Below are 17,193 nucleotides of genomic sequence, written 5' to 3' on the forward strand. Positions count from 1 at the left end.
GGCATACAGAGAAGAAAAAGATTAATCAGCCCTGAAAATAAACACAGTTAAAATGAGTAATTCATTTTTCCTAAGGATTGTAACAGAGTTTGATGTCATGAATATAACCTCAAAACTCGAAGTAAAATCATCTAGTGGCTGGAATGACATATCATCCATACTACTTAAAGAATGCAAAAATGAGTTAATAAAACCAATAACACATCTAATTAACAGTTCAATTGGCCATGGGACCTATCCAGAGCTTTTAAAAATCGCTGTAATACAACCAGTGTATAAAAAGGGGGCTATCACAGACATAAATAACTACCAGCCAATCTCTTTGACTTCAACACTTGGCAAGCTGCTTGAAAGAATAATTCTACATCAAATGGAATCCTCCTCCTGTAAATACAAACTATTAAATAAAACACAACATGAGTTTCGAAAAGGACTATCTACAATAACAGCATTAGCAACTACTGAACAGGCTGGATGAAGGAAACAAAGTTATAGGGACTTTCCTAGATCTGTCTAAAGCATTCGATTCTGTGAATCATGCAGTAGTGTTATCCAAGTTAGAAAATTACGGGATAAGAGGAGTAGCTCTAAAATTTCTAAGTTCGTACCTCCGTGATAGAAGACAGTGCACAAAACTAAACTATAAGAATGAAAGTAAGATCCAAACAGCAAAGTCAGCATTCACAACTCTCAATTGTGGAGTTCCCCAAGGAAGTATACTTGGACCATTCTTGTTTATAGTATATATTAATGATACAACACAGCCACAAAACTCCAAACTAGTGAACTATGCTGATGATACATCTTTTATTAGCTGGGACTACACAGAGGGGGCAGCATTCCAAAGCAACAAGGAGAACTTTGAAATGATCACATAATATCTAACAGTGAATAAGCTTACACTGAATAAGGACAAGACTGTAGTAATAAAGTTCTTGCTACATTTTAATAATACTCATACTCAATCACTTTCTACAGTTAAAACATCTGACAAACATAAGTTTTTAGGCATATTGATTGATGAACATCTCACTTGGAAAGAGCATATCAGCTCCACCTGTAAAAAGGTTTCTAGTAATATTTACTTACTAAAACGTCTTGCAAATATAGTAGCTCCCCTTGTCCTAAAACAAGTATATTATGGGTTAATACACTCACATCTGCAATATGGGATCAAGGTCTGGGGTGGGGCACCCACTGTCTATATGGATCGCATTTTCAGGCTTCAAAAGAGAGCAATTAAGATAATTGCTAATATAAGCAAATGCCAGTCCTGTATAGACTATTTCTAAAATTATAAATTACTGACTGTTTACTCATTGTATCTATTTAAGACCACAATGTTTGTACAAGAGAACGAGGAAAATAGTGTAAAGAACAGTGACACCCATAATTACAATACTCAAGCCAAAACTGACTATCATAGGATACGGACTAACAAGAAAGCTACAGACCACAGTCCATATGTAACTGGGAGACAATTCTATAAGAAGTTGCCAAAAAATATAAAGCAACTCCAAGGCAATCTTTTCAAGGGCAAGTTGAAAAATTTGTTAACAGAAAGATGTTTATACTCATTAAAAGAATTCTGAGCTGCAGTACTGTTAGTTTATTCTTTTACGTACTGCAGTATATTAGTGATGGTATTGTTATAATTGGCTAACTGATGTATATAATCATTATATGTATGGCGTGATATATAATGTGCTAATGTGTTTATAACATTATTGCATGGAATGATATACAATGTGCTACTTGATGTATATATTCATTCTTGGAATGACATGATATTGAAATAATTGTACAAAAAATGACGATGTCCAAGACTGTAAAGTTAACATGGACAAATAAACATCATCATTATTATTATTATTATTATTTCTTAAGAAGTTTCTTTACACAGGCTTTCCAATGTGGAGGACCTCTCCTATAGTGTTCGCTTCTACTAGGTGCATATCTATCCACTATATAGTCAATCATTTTTTTAAATCTGAGCCACAGTTCCTGTTCATGATCCTGCCTAGAGCTGAATTTTTCTCTTTGAGATATGACATTACGGCATTTTTATCTAATGAATTACACAGCAATTCTCCATATCTGTTCTACTTCTTCTCTCAATCAAATTTCATAAAGGTCCAAAATGAACATCACTCAAGGACTGGTATGACAAGCATTTTGTAATCGAACTCTTTCTTGGGCAAGTACACTACCATCACATTCTTTCAATAAATTTCAATCTGGCAGCTATCTTTTTCACAGCTAGAATTATGATGGTATTCTACTGTACATTGATCTGAACTGAAGTTGCTAGATATCTGACAGTTATGATCGATTTCAGTGACTGATCAAAAAAATGGTTTAGATGGCTCTGAGCACTATGGGACTTAACTTCTGAGGTCATCAGTCCCCTAGAACTTGGAACTACTTAAACCTAATTAACCTAAGGACATCACACACATCCATGCCCGAAGAAGGTTTCGAACCTGCGACTGTAGCAGTCGCGCGGTTCCTGACTGTAGCGCCTAATACCGCTTGGCCACCCTGGCCGGCAGTGACTGATCACTGATCGTGTAATCTGATGGTAACAGTTTCTACTGGCTACTTACATCCATTGCAATACATTCAGTTACTGCTCCAAGTACTGACAATATACATGTCTTCCTGTATTTTTAATGACATTCTTACAAAACTGTGTTTGCTACAAATGCTACCTGCAAACTCAATTATAATCCATTCATCATAAGAATAAACCTGATATAAACAAACACAAATGCGATGATTGGTCAAAAGCCATAGCACACACACACTGGTGTTGTTACAGTCTTGGAAGTAGCTCCTACTTACATATTAGATACCTTATTACTAAGTTATGTTAAATGAAACTTTAAGATATTCAAACATATTAACAGTCATCAACATTTTTCTTAATCACACTTTAGCTAAGCAGTTTTATTTAAAAAATCGTGGACAGCCACAGCATCTGTAGCGTTGTGTTCTAATTGTCGCACTGTTAATGTGCAGTATGAAAATGGCTGAGGCTGCTTTCTGCTTCATAGTGATACACGCATGTGAAATATGGTTAAAAAGTGTCGAGAAACACGCTGTTCTTAATATTTCTTATAACTTTACGGAGTTAATCGGCTATGAAGTTTTCCACTGTTATATATACTGCAGTTAAGATACAAATGTTCGTTAAACAAATAGCACAGTCGGTATCATAATGGAATGTGAACCACATGTGTGTATTCATGCCTTGGTTCATATCTCCCCCATAGCATTTTTTTTCTCATTCAATTTGAAATACTTACATCTCGTAATTATAAACCTCATTTTTATGAATAGTTCATGTCTTTTTGTTTCTAATTACACAATGGACTCTAAATCCCTGTTTCCATTCCAAATACAAATTCTTAATTATCAATGTTTTATGAAAGGCTGTTTATAAAAGTTGTTTAAATTAAGAAATCATAAGAATTTAATTTTGAAGGTAAAAATGAAAAACTAAATCCTCTATATTTGGACTGTGTCCATTGTTTTATACCACAGAGGTGGGTAAGTATCGTAGAAACATGAAAAAAATCGTTTTCACAGCATCAAGCACATCATACAAATGCTGCATTTTTACATTTGCTACTGTACCATTACATTATGAACCCAACAGAACTGATCTGAAGCCAAGCTGCGGGATTTGGCTCGAAAAGTAACAAAGACTGTTAAGCTGCCAGATGTACTGGAACTAACACATGCAGCTTTTTCGTACGTCACTGGCAGGATTTAGAACAGCTCATCATAAAAAAAAAGAGAAATTGCTGTGCCTGGTTGGCTTCGTAGATTCTGTTGTTGAAGGGCTCATTATCAATGTAGCAGGAGACACTTTCAGAACTGAAATGTATTTCTCAGATTCGAATAAGGAAGGAGCTAAGAGATCATCATTCTTGTTTTTAATTACAACAGTACGTAAGCTAAAAACGATAACGTGTAGTGATTTTCGCTTAGTCGTCAAAAGAGCATATTGTGGGAGATTTGCAGTCTATAATTTCATTCTGCTTAAAAATTAAATGACATTCGAAGTTGTATTGCTCCTCTGCTCGTCTCTTTTTACATGTGAACTGCAGCTGGTCACGTCACTGCAGGCTAGCTATACCAGCTGACCGGCCAGTGCTGTCCAAGTTAAATGTGCCGGTAAGGCTGTTGCCCTGTAATACCGCTAAGACAATGTGCATGTAATGCACAGCACAAAATTTATTCTTATTATTGTACTTGACAGTATTCCGAGACAGCTTGGCTGCAGTCCCACGTGAAACGGAAATCCAATGAGTTTCCAGGAAACTCGGAAGTGCAATGTTTACATCAGGTTTATTCTTATGATGAACAGATGATGATACATACATAGTGCAAAAGAAACAAGGGCACCCATGCAATATTTTGTATGGGCAAGGGAGGGCTAGATCTGGGAATATGGAGTATTATTTAATATTTTGGAAGATGAATGGCAACTTGTATGTAAAAGTTCAAAAGTTCCCTTGTAAAAACCTGCATAATACGGACATTTTAATTATTCTCTTGGGGTGCCCTTAGCAATAACAGTATTCCCCCACATTCTTGACATGCTCCAAATACTACTTTTCGCTCTGATGATGCCTTCATGCTGCATCAGTGCGGTGATGCAGCCCCCGAACCACAGGACACAGGAAAGCTAAGTATGTAACTTGCTGCTCTGCTGGTATGTTGCAGGTAGCAGCTGGAAACTGATTAGCCAGAGACAAACAAATAACAACTGCACTACAGGCTGTGTGACTCCACAATTTACGGTTACTTTTACACATAAGAAATTTAAGAACCGAACTAAGAAAAATGCAAACAAATGTAAATATGTAACTTTTTCCGATGCTGTCCCAAAGGCAGCAGCTGGGGCCTGACTAGGTTGAGAAGAACAGTCATTGACCATTCAAAACAAACAAATGACAACTGTACTAGAAACTGTGTGAATCTATACTTTACAGTTACTAAAATGTGAGGTTACACCATGTAAATACAAAAACACACAAGAAATTTCACAATTACACAAAGAAAAGAATCATATAAATATTAACTTGCTACTTTGCTGGTGCATCATATGTGGCAGCTGGAACCTGGCTGCCTTTTTCATTATCAAGAATGATTGAAAATACAAAGTGAGTTAACAGCAACTGTATATGTTTTTTGAATGCAACATTTGGAACCATCTGTAAAAATGGTGGTACAGTATTTAACCTCATATTATGCATGTTCAGTAGTGATTTACAGAACAGAGAGGAAGGCATAAGTTACTTATGAGATAGCACTGCAAAAATAACGGTTCCCACTTTTTTTCCCTTTACTCATACTGCTGAAAGTACAATGAAAAGTTTTTGTCTCAGTCGACAATACATGAATATCATTCAGTATTATCAATAATTGTAATGCTTTTGGTGTAACGATCGTATAAGAACAGTAAATATAGTTATTCTTACTGCTTGTACGATAGCCAAATCCACAACTTGTTAAATATACTTTCCTCAATAGCCCACAAAGTTAAAATAAAGATCAAAATCAGTGGCCTCACTCACAACAATTACGCAGTTCTCCAATAACCAAGTTCATAATCATCATCATTATTTAGGACTGATTATGTCTTTCAGCGTTCAGTCTGGAGCATAGCCCCCTTATAAAATTCCTCCACGATCCCCTATTCAGTGCTAACATTGGTGCCTCTTCTGATGTTAAACCTATTACTTCAAAATCATTCTTAACAAAATCCAGATACCTTCTCCTTGGTCTGCCCCGACTCCTCCTACCCTCTACTGCTGAACCCATGAGTCTTTTGGGTAACCTTGTTTCTCCCATGCGTGTAACATGACCCCACCATCTAAGCCTGTTTATATATATATATATATATAAAAAAAATACAATCCAATTACTTTTTGCCAAGTCTTGAAGGTAATTTTACTGTCAACTTGGATCCAAACACAGGGTCATCTTTGTCAATGGTGTAGTCGAGCTTAGTACCAGTGTCCTTATCTGATATGTCCTTTATTTTAAGTTCTCTTGTGTCAAGAACCTGAAACAAGAAATTACAATTTTTGTCTCAGTTGACAATATATGGATATCATTCGGTAGAATTGAATACTTTAACGACTTTTGTGTAATGATTGTATAAGAACAACAGTAAATACATTTATTCCAATTTTTTTTTCTTCACAAGTAGGTTTTAGTTGACAAAGCAATTACCAATTATTGCTACAGGACTACAGGAAGAAGCAACCAAATATCACACTACTTCTACTACCTGTAAGAAAGATTTACTCCGATTACCAAATCTCTAAATATCCACATTAAAAAGTTTCATGATGTGATGTTCTACAAACCCATTATAAATGCACGTCATTCTAAATGTATTCATTTTTATAAGTACTTTTACAATTCAGAGGTTCCTGACTTTGTACGATTTGAGAAGCTTGACTGAGTCTTCTCAGGTATGCTATTGTATCTCGTTTTGCAATTGGTCAAGGATTTAACTGTCAAAAACAACAGCTATGTAGATATAGAAGTGCATAATCAGAAAGTGCAAAACTAAATAAAATGCTTCCCACACACAAAACTGATAATTTTTTTTGTATTTGTAAGTGTCATCTTTTATTTAGCTCTTGTAATGGCTTTTACGTGGACATATTAGTGATCCAAATATCTGATTCCTAACTGAAAAGTCCTATGTTCAATCTTGGTCTCTCTACAAGCTACACTCCTGGAAATGGAAAAAAGAACACATTGACACCGGTGTGTCAGACGCACCATACTTGCTACGGACACTGCGAGAGGGCTGTACAAGCAATGATCACACGCAAGGCACACCGGACACACCAGGAACCGCGGTGTTGGCCGTCGAATGGCGCTAGCTGCGCAGCATTTGTGCACCGCCGCCGTCAGTGTCAGCCAGTTTGCCGTGGCATACGGAGCTCCATCGCAATCTTTAACACAGGTAGCATGCCGCGACAGCATGGACGTGAACCGTATGTGCAGTTGACGGACTTTGAGCGAGGGCGTATAGTGGGCATGCGGGAGGCCGGGTGGACGTACCGCCGAATTGCTCAACACGTGGGGCGTGAGGTCTCCACAGTACATCGATGTTGTCGCCAGTGGTCGGCGGAAGGTGCACGTGCCCGTCGACCTGGGACCAGGCTGCAGCGACGCACAGATGCACGCCAAGACCGTAGGATCCTACGCAGTGCCGTAGGGGACCGCACCGCCACTTCCTAGCAAATTAGGGACACTGTTGCTCCTGGGGTATCAGCGAGGACCATTCGCAACCGTCTCCATGAATCTGGGCTATGGTCCCGCACACCGTTAGGCCGTCTTCCGCTCACGCCCCAACATCGTGCAGCCCGCCTCCAGTGGTGCCGCGACAGGCGTGAATGGAGGGACGAATGGAGACGTGTCGTCTTCAGCGATGAGAGTCGCTTCCGCCTTGGTGCCAATGATGGTCGTATGCGTGTTTGGCGCCGTGCAGGTGAGCGCCACAATCAGGACTGCATACGACCGAGGCACACAGGGCCAACACCCGGCATCATGGTGTGGGGAGCGATCTCCTACACTGGCCGTACACCTCTGGTGATCGTCGAGGGGACACTGAATAGTGCAAGGTACATCCAAACCGTCATCGAACCCATCGTTCTACCACTCCTAGACCGGCAAGGGAACTTGCTGTTCCAACAGGACAATGCACGTCCGCATGTATCCCGTGCCACCCAACGTGCTCTAGAAGGTGTAAGTCAACTACCCTGGGCAGCAAGATGTCCGGGTCTGTCCCCCATTGAGCATGTTTGGGACTGGATGAAGCGTCGTCTCATGCAGTCTGCACGTCCAGCACGAACGCTGGTCCAACTGAGGCGCCGGTTGGAAATGGCATGGCAAGCCGTTCCACAGGACTACATCCAGCATCTCTACGATCGTCTCTATGGGAGAATAGCAGCCTGCATTGCTGCGAAAGGTGGATATACACTGTACTAGTGCCGACATTGTGCATGCTCTGTTGCCTGTGGTTCTGTCAGTGTGATCATGTGATGTATCTGACCCCAGGAATGTGTCAATAAAGTTTCCCCTTCCTGGGACAATGAATTTACGGTGTTCTTATTTCAATTTCCAGGAGTGTATTTTGAGCACCTATAGCTGCTACAGGGAAGGGTTCCATTCTCCAAACAGCAATGACAAAAAAAAAGAGGTGCAAGATGCCCTCTGTCCTATGGATACGGAACTGCCACTAAAAATGGAAGACCTCTCGAAGATCAATGACACGGGGGCTGAAGCAACACAAATTGGCGATAGTGACGCTAAGGTCTTTTTTCTGGGCAATAACAGGTTAAAAATTAATATTTTAATGTAGTCGCAATCTTTGTGTTTCATTATATTCATGTGAAGTGTTTTTGCTTTGTTCTGTGGAGCTGATGGGAATCATGACAATGTGGTATCATGTTTTTCCTTTGGAGATGGACCTTCACAGTTTTCAACAACTCTTTCCTTTAACCAACGACCAGCAACTATGAGAAGACAGCAACCACATGGTCAATACAACTGAAAGTCTTTATCAAACAATGGAAAGTCCAGACTGGAATAACAACAATGCTATGAAAAAGATAGATTGCTACTCAGCATATACAGATATAGTGGAGATGCTGATCACATACAGGACTGATACATACAGTCACATACAGGACTGAGTCACATGAAAGGACTGTTATACATTTTAGATTTTGGCCAAAGACATTCTTCCAAATCAGAGAAAACGCACACACATGACCACTGTGTCCAGTTGCTGTGGCCATAATAAATGTGTGTTTTCGTTTGGAAGAGGGCCTTTTCATTTTGCCGGCCTATGACTCAACATTATATCTATATGCTGAGTAGCAGCCTATCATTTTCATAATATTGTCATTTATCATAAGAATAAAATGAAAATAATACCTGATCTTTGTAAAACACTCCATAATTTGATGCAAAGAAAATGTTACTAGTCTGTTTGCTGAAAGATGCAGTTCATGATTCTACTGTACTGATACTAGTCAGTTACTGGCAGTAATTATCTACAAAGAGAACATGGAAAATAAACTGAGACACAAGATGAATCTGCCAAAAAACTGAAAACAGTCCTACTGAAGCTCAATAAAAAGCAGAAAGGATCTCTGGTTAAAATGTATTATCTGAAATTTATGACATTTGTCATCCAAATATAATGTGTTACATGCAACTTATTGCAAAAAGAAGTGGCAACAGTCTTAGCTGTTGAACAGTAATGCAGTATTTAACATGAAAATGAATAAACCCGCAGGAAAAGAAAGAATGCCAAATAACTTACATGGGCTTCAACAAAGGACTCCCCGGAAACAGCTACATATTATTTATTCAGATATGAGCTGTCATGGTACATGATGTCAAATTATGTCTGATTACGAAGAGCATGAGCACTGGGTAATGAGACTTATAACCTTGAAAGTAGTTGAGAGTAAATAAATAAATAAATAAATAAATAAATAAAGCATAGCTTTCAAAGCTTTCTTTCCTGAAAAATTATCACCTAGGGACTCACAAAATTTTCTGTGCAAATGGAGAAGACTGCAAAGTATTCAAGGCATTTTTTTTTTTTTTTTTTTACATCATGTTGTGATTCCCTGTGACTTATAACATTGTTGTTTCTAATAAAAATACTTATCTATTTTGCAGTGCATAAATGAACATAATAAGAACACACAAATAACTTTTTAATGGCAATGATAACCAAAAGACTAATTATTCCAACATGTATCTACAAATTTTATGCAGTTTACATTTCACTGTGTCCCTTACAACAACATATTACTCCCTCCCCAGAGAAAATGCTGAGATATTTCTTCAGGAAGTGCACTGCACATCCAGCACAACAGAACATATGGCTCATTGAGTTCACTGATGACACTCTGGAGTTTTGGTGGCTGGAACTGAATGTTTACTTAGAGCTGGCACAGATGATCTGGAATCCACATTCTTCAGTAGGAAGGCTGGCTTGAGTCTGCCAATGGAGGTGGTCTTCTGATCCTGAGACGTTTCAATATCAAGGTGTTTTTCAGCACGTGAATATACCAGATATGGTATATTGTAGATAGGTTGTAGAGGTTTTTTCCTCTGTGCACCATGTCTTACAAATAAACATGAAGAGATCATGAGTTCATGATGGATGAAGACAGACTTTGTAGCATGATGTCGAACATTAATCAGTTTAAGCGACACCATGTGGTATTTCATGTTCAAAATGAAAGTTGGAATGTCACACTCCACAGGTGTAGGATTCAAGAAATCAGATGGAAGTCTAGTTGTCATGCGGTAATCCATTTCTACAAAGGTAATGTTATGTTCTGGAATCACACTGGTGTCGAGACAATTTAAGTTGATAAGTTATCAACACAGTCACTGAAGAAATAAGTAAAAGTATTCCCCAATAAAGGCTGTTAACAAAATTTCAAGAACCAGCTTTAAATGATTACTCTAGGAATATACTACAACTCCCTGCTTATCACTCACATAGGGATTGTGAGGACAAGGTTAGAATAATTACTGCACGCACAACAGCATTCAAACACTCATTTATCCCACACTCTATACATGAATGGAATAAGAAGAAACCCTAATAACTGGTACAATGGGATGTACCCTCTGCCATGCATCTCACAGTGGTTTGCAGAGTATAGATGTAGATACAACCTTTTTACACAATGTATCTGAAAAAGAAACAAAAGTGATATCCAACATAAGGGGATGTTTACCATTTTCCACGAAAAACTGATGTCTAGCATATGCAAAGGGCAGCAGTAAATAGATTAATTTGTAAAATGAGCAGTAACACTTTTCCCTTTCTGGAATTACTCTGTTCTGCAGTCTGTGGGCTTGGCAAGTCTTTGCCAATCATGTAATAACCTATCCTTCCTAATCCCACCTCACCGCTTTAAATTAATGGAAGGAATGTTGTGCACCCAATGAAAATGTAAACTCTTGCGTGCAAAGTGGTGTTCTTTGAAAATAATTAAAAAACACAGGAAAGTTGGTGAATACTTAAACTCAGGAGGTGCATCTCCCAGTACTACCAACAGAAGCATACAGAAGTAGATCACACCACCCCTAGCTTCAGAAACAACAGACACCTTCTTATGGGGTGGAGTGGGGTAGGACTTGACATGTTATTGAAGCCAAGCCGAGAGAGTAGCAAGGGCAGCAATGACAATGCATGATCTAAGAATTCACTTGGAATTCACTAACACATCCAGACTATATGCTAATTAATGAGGTTGCAGATTAAATCTAATTATGGTTTATATACTGAAAGATACATTCACATATACGAAAATGTGTTACTGTGTTAAAACATTACACATAGTTGGGATAGCTGAAAAGCAGTGCACTATCCTCTGTACAGTACTTTTCTCTCTCACTGATGATTGGCTTGTGCTGCCACATTGTAATAATTTACCCCCACCATCCACCATAAGACTCTTGGATTTGTTTCATTCTTAGCAATAAACAAATTATTCCACATGTCTTTTCTATAATGCTGCACAGAACTGGAATGTTTTGCCTTTTGGCAAGTTGTAAGAATGCATTACTGTAAAGTGCTTGACAGTTGCCAACAAGTTCATTGATTTTTATGAATGTTGTCATATTTTAAGGACACAGTTCCAGATCTAAAAACAGTTATGCACTAACACATCATAACAAATAATTCATTTATTAGTAATGCAAACAGTTTCTTAATTCCATAATGAATATCCACTCTGCAGCAGAGTATGCACTGATTTGAAACTGAGAGTACAGGTTATGAGTCATACTGTTGTAGTTTACTTTCATCATGTAATGTAATTAATCCAGAAAAGGCACTATAGTTCCATTAGATATCTTCTCTGCTAAAACAAGTGACACAGACTGGGCAGAACTGACCCTACAATAAATTTCTGAGTGCCTCCATGCTTTTGATATTACTTTAAAGCCTAGAAATGCCATGTGGTCTTGCATCTTAATATTTTATAATTATTTTGTATATTAATGTTGCACTACAATCAGACTCAAGATTCTAATCTTACAGTTATTTAGGTTCTGCAATAGAATGTGGTGATCAATAACTGAAATATACCACAATATTTATTAATATTTCATTTCAAAAGGAAACAACTGCTGAATGTTGACTTGCCAGCTCTATGTGAATGCTGTGAATAATTAAGAAGGTCACAATCTCCTAAAATACTATTATAAAACACAGCAGTTAATAAAATTAATGAATAAATAAAGCAATTAATGACCAACCAGGAGGTGAGCATCATCTTTCTTCTTCTCAGTGGTCAAGTTCACTTCTCCTATCAAGACTTTGCGTTCAAAATCAATATTTAGTGAGACATCTAGATGAGAGACGGCAACTTCATCTGAAAAAAGGGGAAGTGAATAAATAAATAAATAAATATAGAAATACATAAATAAAAACTGACTTGACTGAGATCTTGTTGAAGCATTATAAATAAGTTTTTAACAAGCAAAAAAGTGAATTTTACTGTGTAATAAACATAACCTAATTGAGTGATACCTAAGTCACTACAAGAAAGAATTATACGATAATGTCACGGCAATGTTCAAGGATGTTGTAATAGTGAGCTTGTGATTTATATTACCTAGTAACTACTTTATCAAGATACAGGGTGATTTGTGTAATTATGTGTGACTTATTCCAAAGATGCACAATATAACAGTGTTTTCAAATATAGATTAAAATTGCTTCTTCTTCAAAACTCCATTCACATAGAACTAAATTTGTATTTTATAGCTCTCTGTGAGATTGTTCAATTGACACATTCCACTTCATAACAGTTACTATCAATATGATCTACCGAACAACTAACTAAACTTTCAAAGCAAACAGAAACACCACTTATCGATTAGGCACCAGGCCTGTTTCAACTAGCCAACAGTTGCCTACAAGGCAGTGGCAGTATGAGGAAGCGATCTATGATCATGGGGCATGGGCAGTTTGCCAATCCCTCCAGCCATGACTGCCAGTAAATGAATCTTGATGGTGCAACTGCTGCTTTATTCAAACAGTGTCCGATTCCATCAGTCTGTTTTGACACATGACATCATCAATACGGCTATTCTAAGCATCTCCAATATGACTACATACACAGGGCAACAAACCAGAAAATACATGTAAATAAGACAATAACATCTCCCTCCTATAAACACAATCAAGTTAAAATGACAACTGCAGGAAAATGGGAGTTTTTGGGAGGGGATAAGTTACTATAACAGTAAAAAAACACACCATGATCTCAAAAAACACAAAATGATGGAAAAAAATAATTACAAAATCTACAGGAATCTGATGATACCTTAACACCAATACGTAAAGGAAAAACTACGGAAATTGGAATTAGACACTTCCCTTGACCACAGCTGACATTACCAAAACACCAATACCTATGCAGAAAACTACAAAAATAGAATCGGTCATTTTCCTTTATCTATATAGGATAACCATTGCAACTGATACGAAAAAACCAACACCTACAACTACGAAAAATCAAAACCAAAACACCTCTCTCTCTCTCTCTCTCTCTCTCTCTCTCTCTCTCTCACACACACACACACACACACACACACACACACACACACACACACACACACACACACACACCACATGCGCGCACACAGAGGGCGCCATCAAACACAACAAGACGACATCTACGAACACAACCAACTCATAAACACACAAAACCCTTATGCCATGTGTCAAAGCAGACAGGTGGAATCAGACACTTCCATTAACCCAATTGGTCTCACAAGGCTGAGTTGATTCCATTCCAGAACTCCTTACCTCAGAAAAAAATCTGACGGGGCACCACAAAATCAACCCCGGTCTTACCACACCAAAGGCTACAACACTAATCATTCATCTGCAATTTAATTCTACGATTATAATAGTCACTTGTGACTTCTTTCATCTCCAGCCATGATTTATTAATGTGATAAATTCCAAGTTGCACCATGTTTTGCAGTGCACGTAAAACTATAGATCCTCCTACATATTGCTGGGTACATTATTCTTTGCAAGTAACATGAAAAGCATGAAGCTGCAATTTTTTGTCATGGAAGTGCTCCCAGGTATTCTACTGGAGTTAACTAAATTATTCACCAGGAAGACCACAAATAACACAAAGTGTTTTAGTAAATGCCAATCAACATACCATTAGCAATCAACTGATCAAGATCACCTGTTCATTAGTAATATTGTCTTTTTTGACTTAGGAGAAAGGGATATCTACACTCTTGTTGGTCTTCATGTTCACACTAAGCAGGTTTTTAATGTTAGCTTTATATAGAGCACTGATAGTGCTGTAAGTTACAGAAATATTTAGTATGAAATACAGTCAGCACTAGATAAAAATAGCAGCTGAGTAATGTGGAATGTGATGTATTCATCTCATATATACAAATATAGGAAGCATATCAAGATTTATAACAAAAAATTTATTTAATTTGCATACAAATAGTTTACATTTTATATACATTCCTGGGGTTACAAACAAATCACCAAAAAAAAACTCCATCAGCTAAAATGGACCTTTAATAGAACTTACATAAATCTGACGCAATACCAGTTTGAAAACTTGTACATAATGCCAATGACTCTTCCCAAGCAGTCTGTTTCACGGCACCTAATAAAGACTCATGTTGATGTTCACAGTGCATCTGTCGGAATATTGTATGTGTGATACACAACTAGTTCTAGAAAAGTTGTGTTTGTGAGAAAAGTGTTTGAAGCACTCTAGACAAAATGAAAAGTCTACCGTTGCTATAACATTGCTGGTATAATACCCAATGGACGAAGCAATACAGTTATACGATTTTAACATTACGTCTACACTGCATGAGGCATTGAATTTAAATCTGAGGTTGTGCTAAGTGATGCTGCACTGTAGACACGTTAAACTAACAATACTTCGTATAAAAATAATGTCATGGTTCCAGTTAAACAAAAAAAGAAAAAAATTGGCCGACCTAATATTTACGTGTAAAAATATACTTCACATCAACAAACTCGAAATATTTAGTGCTAAAAACATAGGCATGAACGTGTCATTTTATTTATATAATGAAGCAGTTTTTAAAATGTTGCTGTTGTACAGTTCTCTTCAGAGTATGGCTTATAGTAGTTCATATTAAGGATGATATTCAAACCTACCGGGATTGGAGTAGGAATTAGGATCTCCCAAACTAAGTCCTTCCTTCGTCATTCTGGTTAAGCTGACGTTAAGTGTCAAATGGTATTTTCCTTTCTTCGTACAGCAACACCTATCATCAGCAGCCACAATTTAAGCCCCTTATCACATTTAAAGGTAACAACAGGTGTTGGCAACTACTGATACGCGCCTCGTATCTCATAGATTCCGTGATAAGAAACTTGTTTATTTCTCCTGCAGTTTCCCACAGTCAACGGGCATGTGAGTTGCGATTATGTTCAAAAATCAAAGGGCTTTCACAGCCACGGACGCATAGACGTGGTCTATGCAACAATGTCACTGCGCAGATATCTGCGTAAAAGTCTGTGCATGCAATAGATCGCAGCAAATGTGATATGTCAACACATGAACACACGTTGCAACTACTGCTCGCCCGCCATCTGTAGGTATAGAAACGAAATTCCAGATTCCAGTGGTAGGTGCCTACGCTCAAAGTAACCTCAAAGTTTATGCCATTTATTCAGAAGTGGAGGCACTTATATAACGGCTTGTGTTCGTAACCTGTGTTGCAAAAATTATTATTGCCGAGTCAGAAACACCCAAATTTACAGTAGCCACACACACACACACACACACACACACACACACATATATATATATATATATATATATATATATATATATATATATATATATAACCTCCAAGGCACCTGGCGTGGCTTGCAGGAGATAATTCTTCGTGCAAGATGTAAGGCACAAAGGTAAGGCACAAAGGGCCCTGAAGCATGTGGCTTGTGGTTTGTCCTTGTCCACAATCACAGGAGGTGTCTGCTGTTATGAAGCCCCATCTCTTCAGGTTCTCTGGATCATCCAACTCCTGATTGTAATCTGTTTAAAGATTTCCACAACAGCCAGCTTTCATAGTGTCTAGTCGGTAGTTCTTCAGCTTCTGTCATCCGTCCGCGCAGATGAGGCGTCGACTTCTTCCATAACTCCACCTTTCCCTTCTCTGGTAAAACGGTGAGCTTCTTGGACGTCCTTCTGCGAATTCAGCCATTGCTCTAGTGGATTATGTCCATTCTGTGGGTGGGCACTGTTCTATTCCACTTTCAGTCTCTCCTTGTTGGCAGCCACTGCTCTGTGTACACGTGGTGGCGCTATTCAAGCCAGGTAGTAGAGCTTGTCGGTTAGGGTAGGTCTCAGCAACCTGTGATCAACCTGAACGTTTCGTTAAGAGCAGTGTCTACCTGACTGGCATGTGATCACCTGTACCAGACTGGGAAAGCATATTCGGCAGTAGAAAAGCACAGTGCCATTGTAGAAGAGTCCCATTGTGTCCCCGCTAGTTTGCGAATTAGGTGGTTTCAAGTGGAGATTTTCAATTTGGTGTTCTTGCAGTGAGTTTTGAATGTAGAGTTCTATCGAGAGTGACTCCCAAGTATTTAGGGGCGTGATGATGCTGTGGTTGGATGCCTGACCATTCAACATGTAGCTCATGATTAGTTTCCCTGTTCCTTAGGTGAAAGGTACACACTTGTGTCTTCGAAGGGTTTGGTCTGAGTTGGTTCCGACTGTAGTAGCTTGACAGTGTTCTAAGAGCACTTGTCAGGTTTCTTTCCACTGTTTCAGAGCATGAGCTCTGCGTAGCAAGAACTAGGTCATGTGCATATAAGAATCTCCTCATGCCTAGGGTCAGTGGCTGGTCATTGATATAAATGTTGAAGAGAAGTGGAGCCAAGACGCTTCCCTGAAGTTGGCCCTTTTTTCTGCGCTGTCCAGAGACTGCGTTTTGAAGGAGGGTGCTGATTAGTCTAACTAGATGGGTGGTCTTGATCATATTGTATAATTCTGCATAGGGTAACCGATGATGGACAGTATCATATATTGCTGTGAGGTCCACGAAGACCACGCCCATTATTTGTTGGGTTTCAAA

At 38.4% G+C, this 17,193-nt stretch overlaps 1 protein-coding gene across 1 annotated transcript in view; it reads right to left on the reverse strand.

The window, feature by feature from the left end:
* The window catches only part of LOC126273372 (leukotriene A-4 hydrolase), a 98,250-nt gene extending 82,447 nt beyond the window's left edge, over positions 1–15,803 (reverse strand). Inside the window, exons 1-3 of the mRNA XM_049976923.1 lie at positions 15,263–15,803; positions 12,337–12,452; positions 5,940–6,079 (exon numbers count right to left, since the gene is read on the reverse strand). Coding sequence (XP_049832880.1) covers positions 5,940–6,079; positions 12,337–12,452; positions 15,263–15,314 — 308 coding nt within the window. The 5' untranslated portion in view covers positions 15,315–15,803. The remainder of the gene's footprint in view (positions 1–5,939; positions 6,080–12,336; positions 12,453–15,262) is intronic.
* Positions 15,804–17,193: the final 1,390 nt, after the last annotated feature.

The sequence above is a fragment of the Schistocerca gregaria genome, chromosome 5 (genome assembly GCF_023897955.1).
Source record: "Schistocerca gregaria isolate iqSchGreg1 chromosome 5, iqSchGreg1.2, whole genome shotgun sequence".
Classification (NCBI taxonomy): Eukaryota; Metazoa; Arthropoda; class Insecta; order Orthoptera; family Acrididae; genus Schistocerca; species Schistocerca gregaria.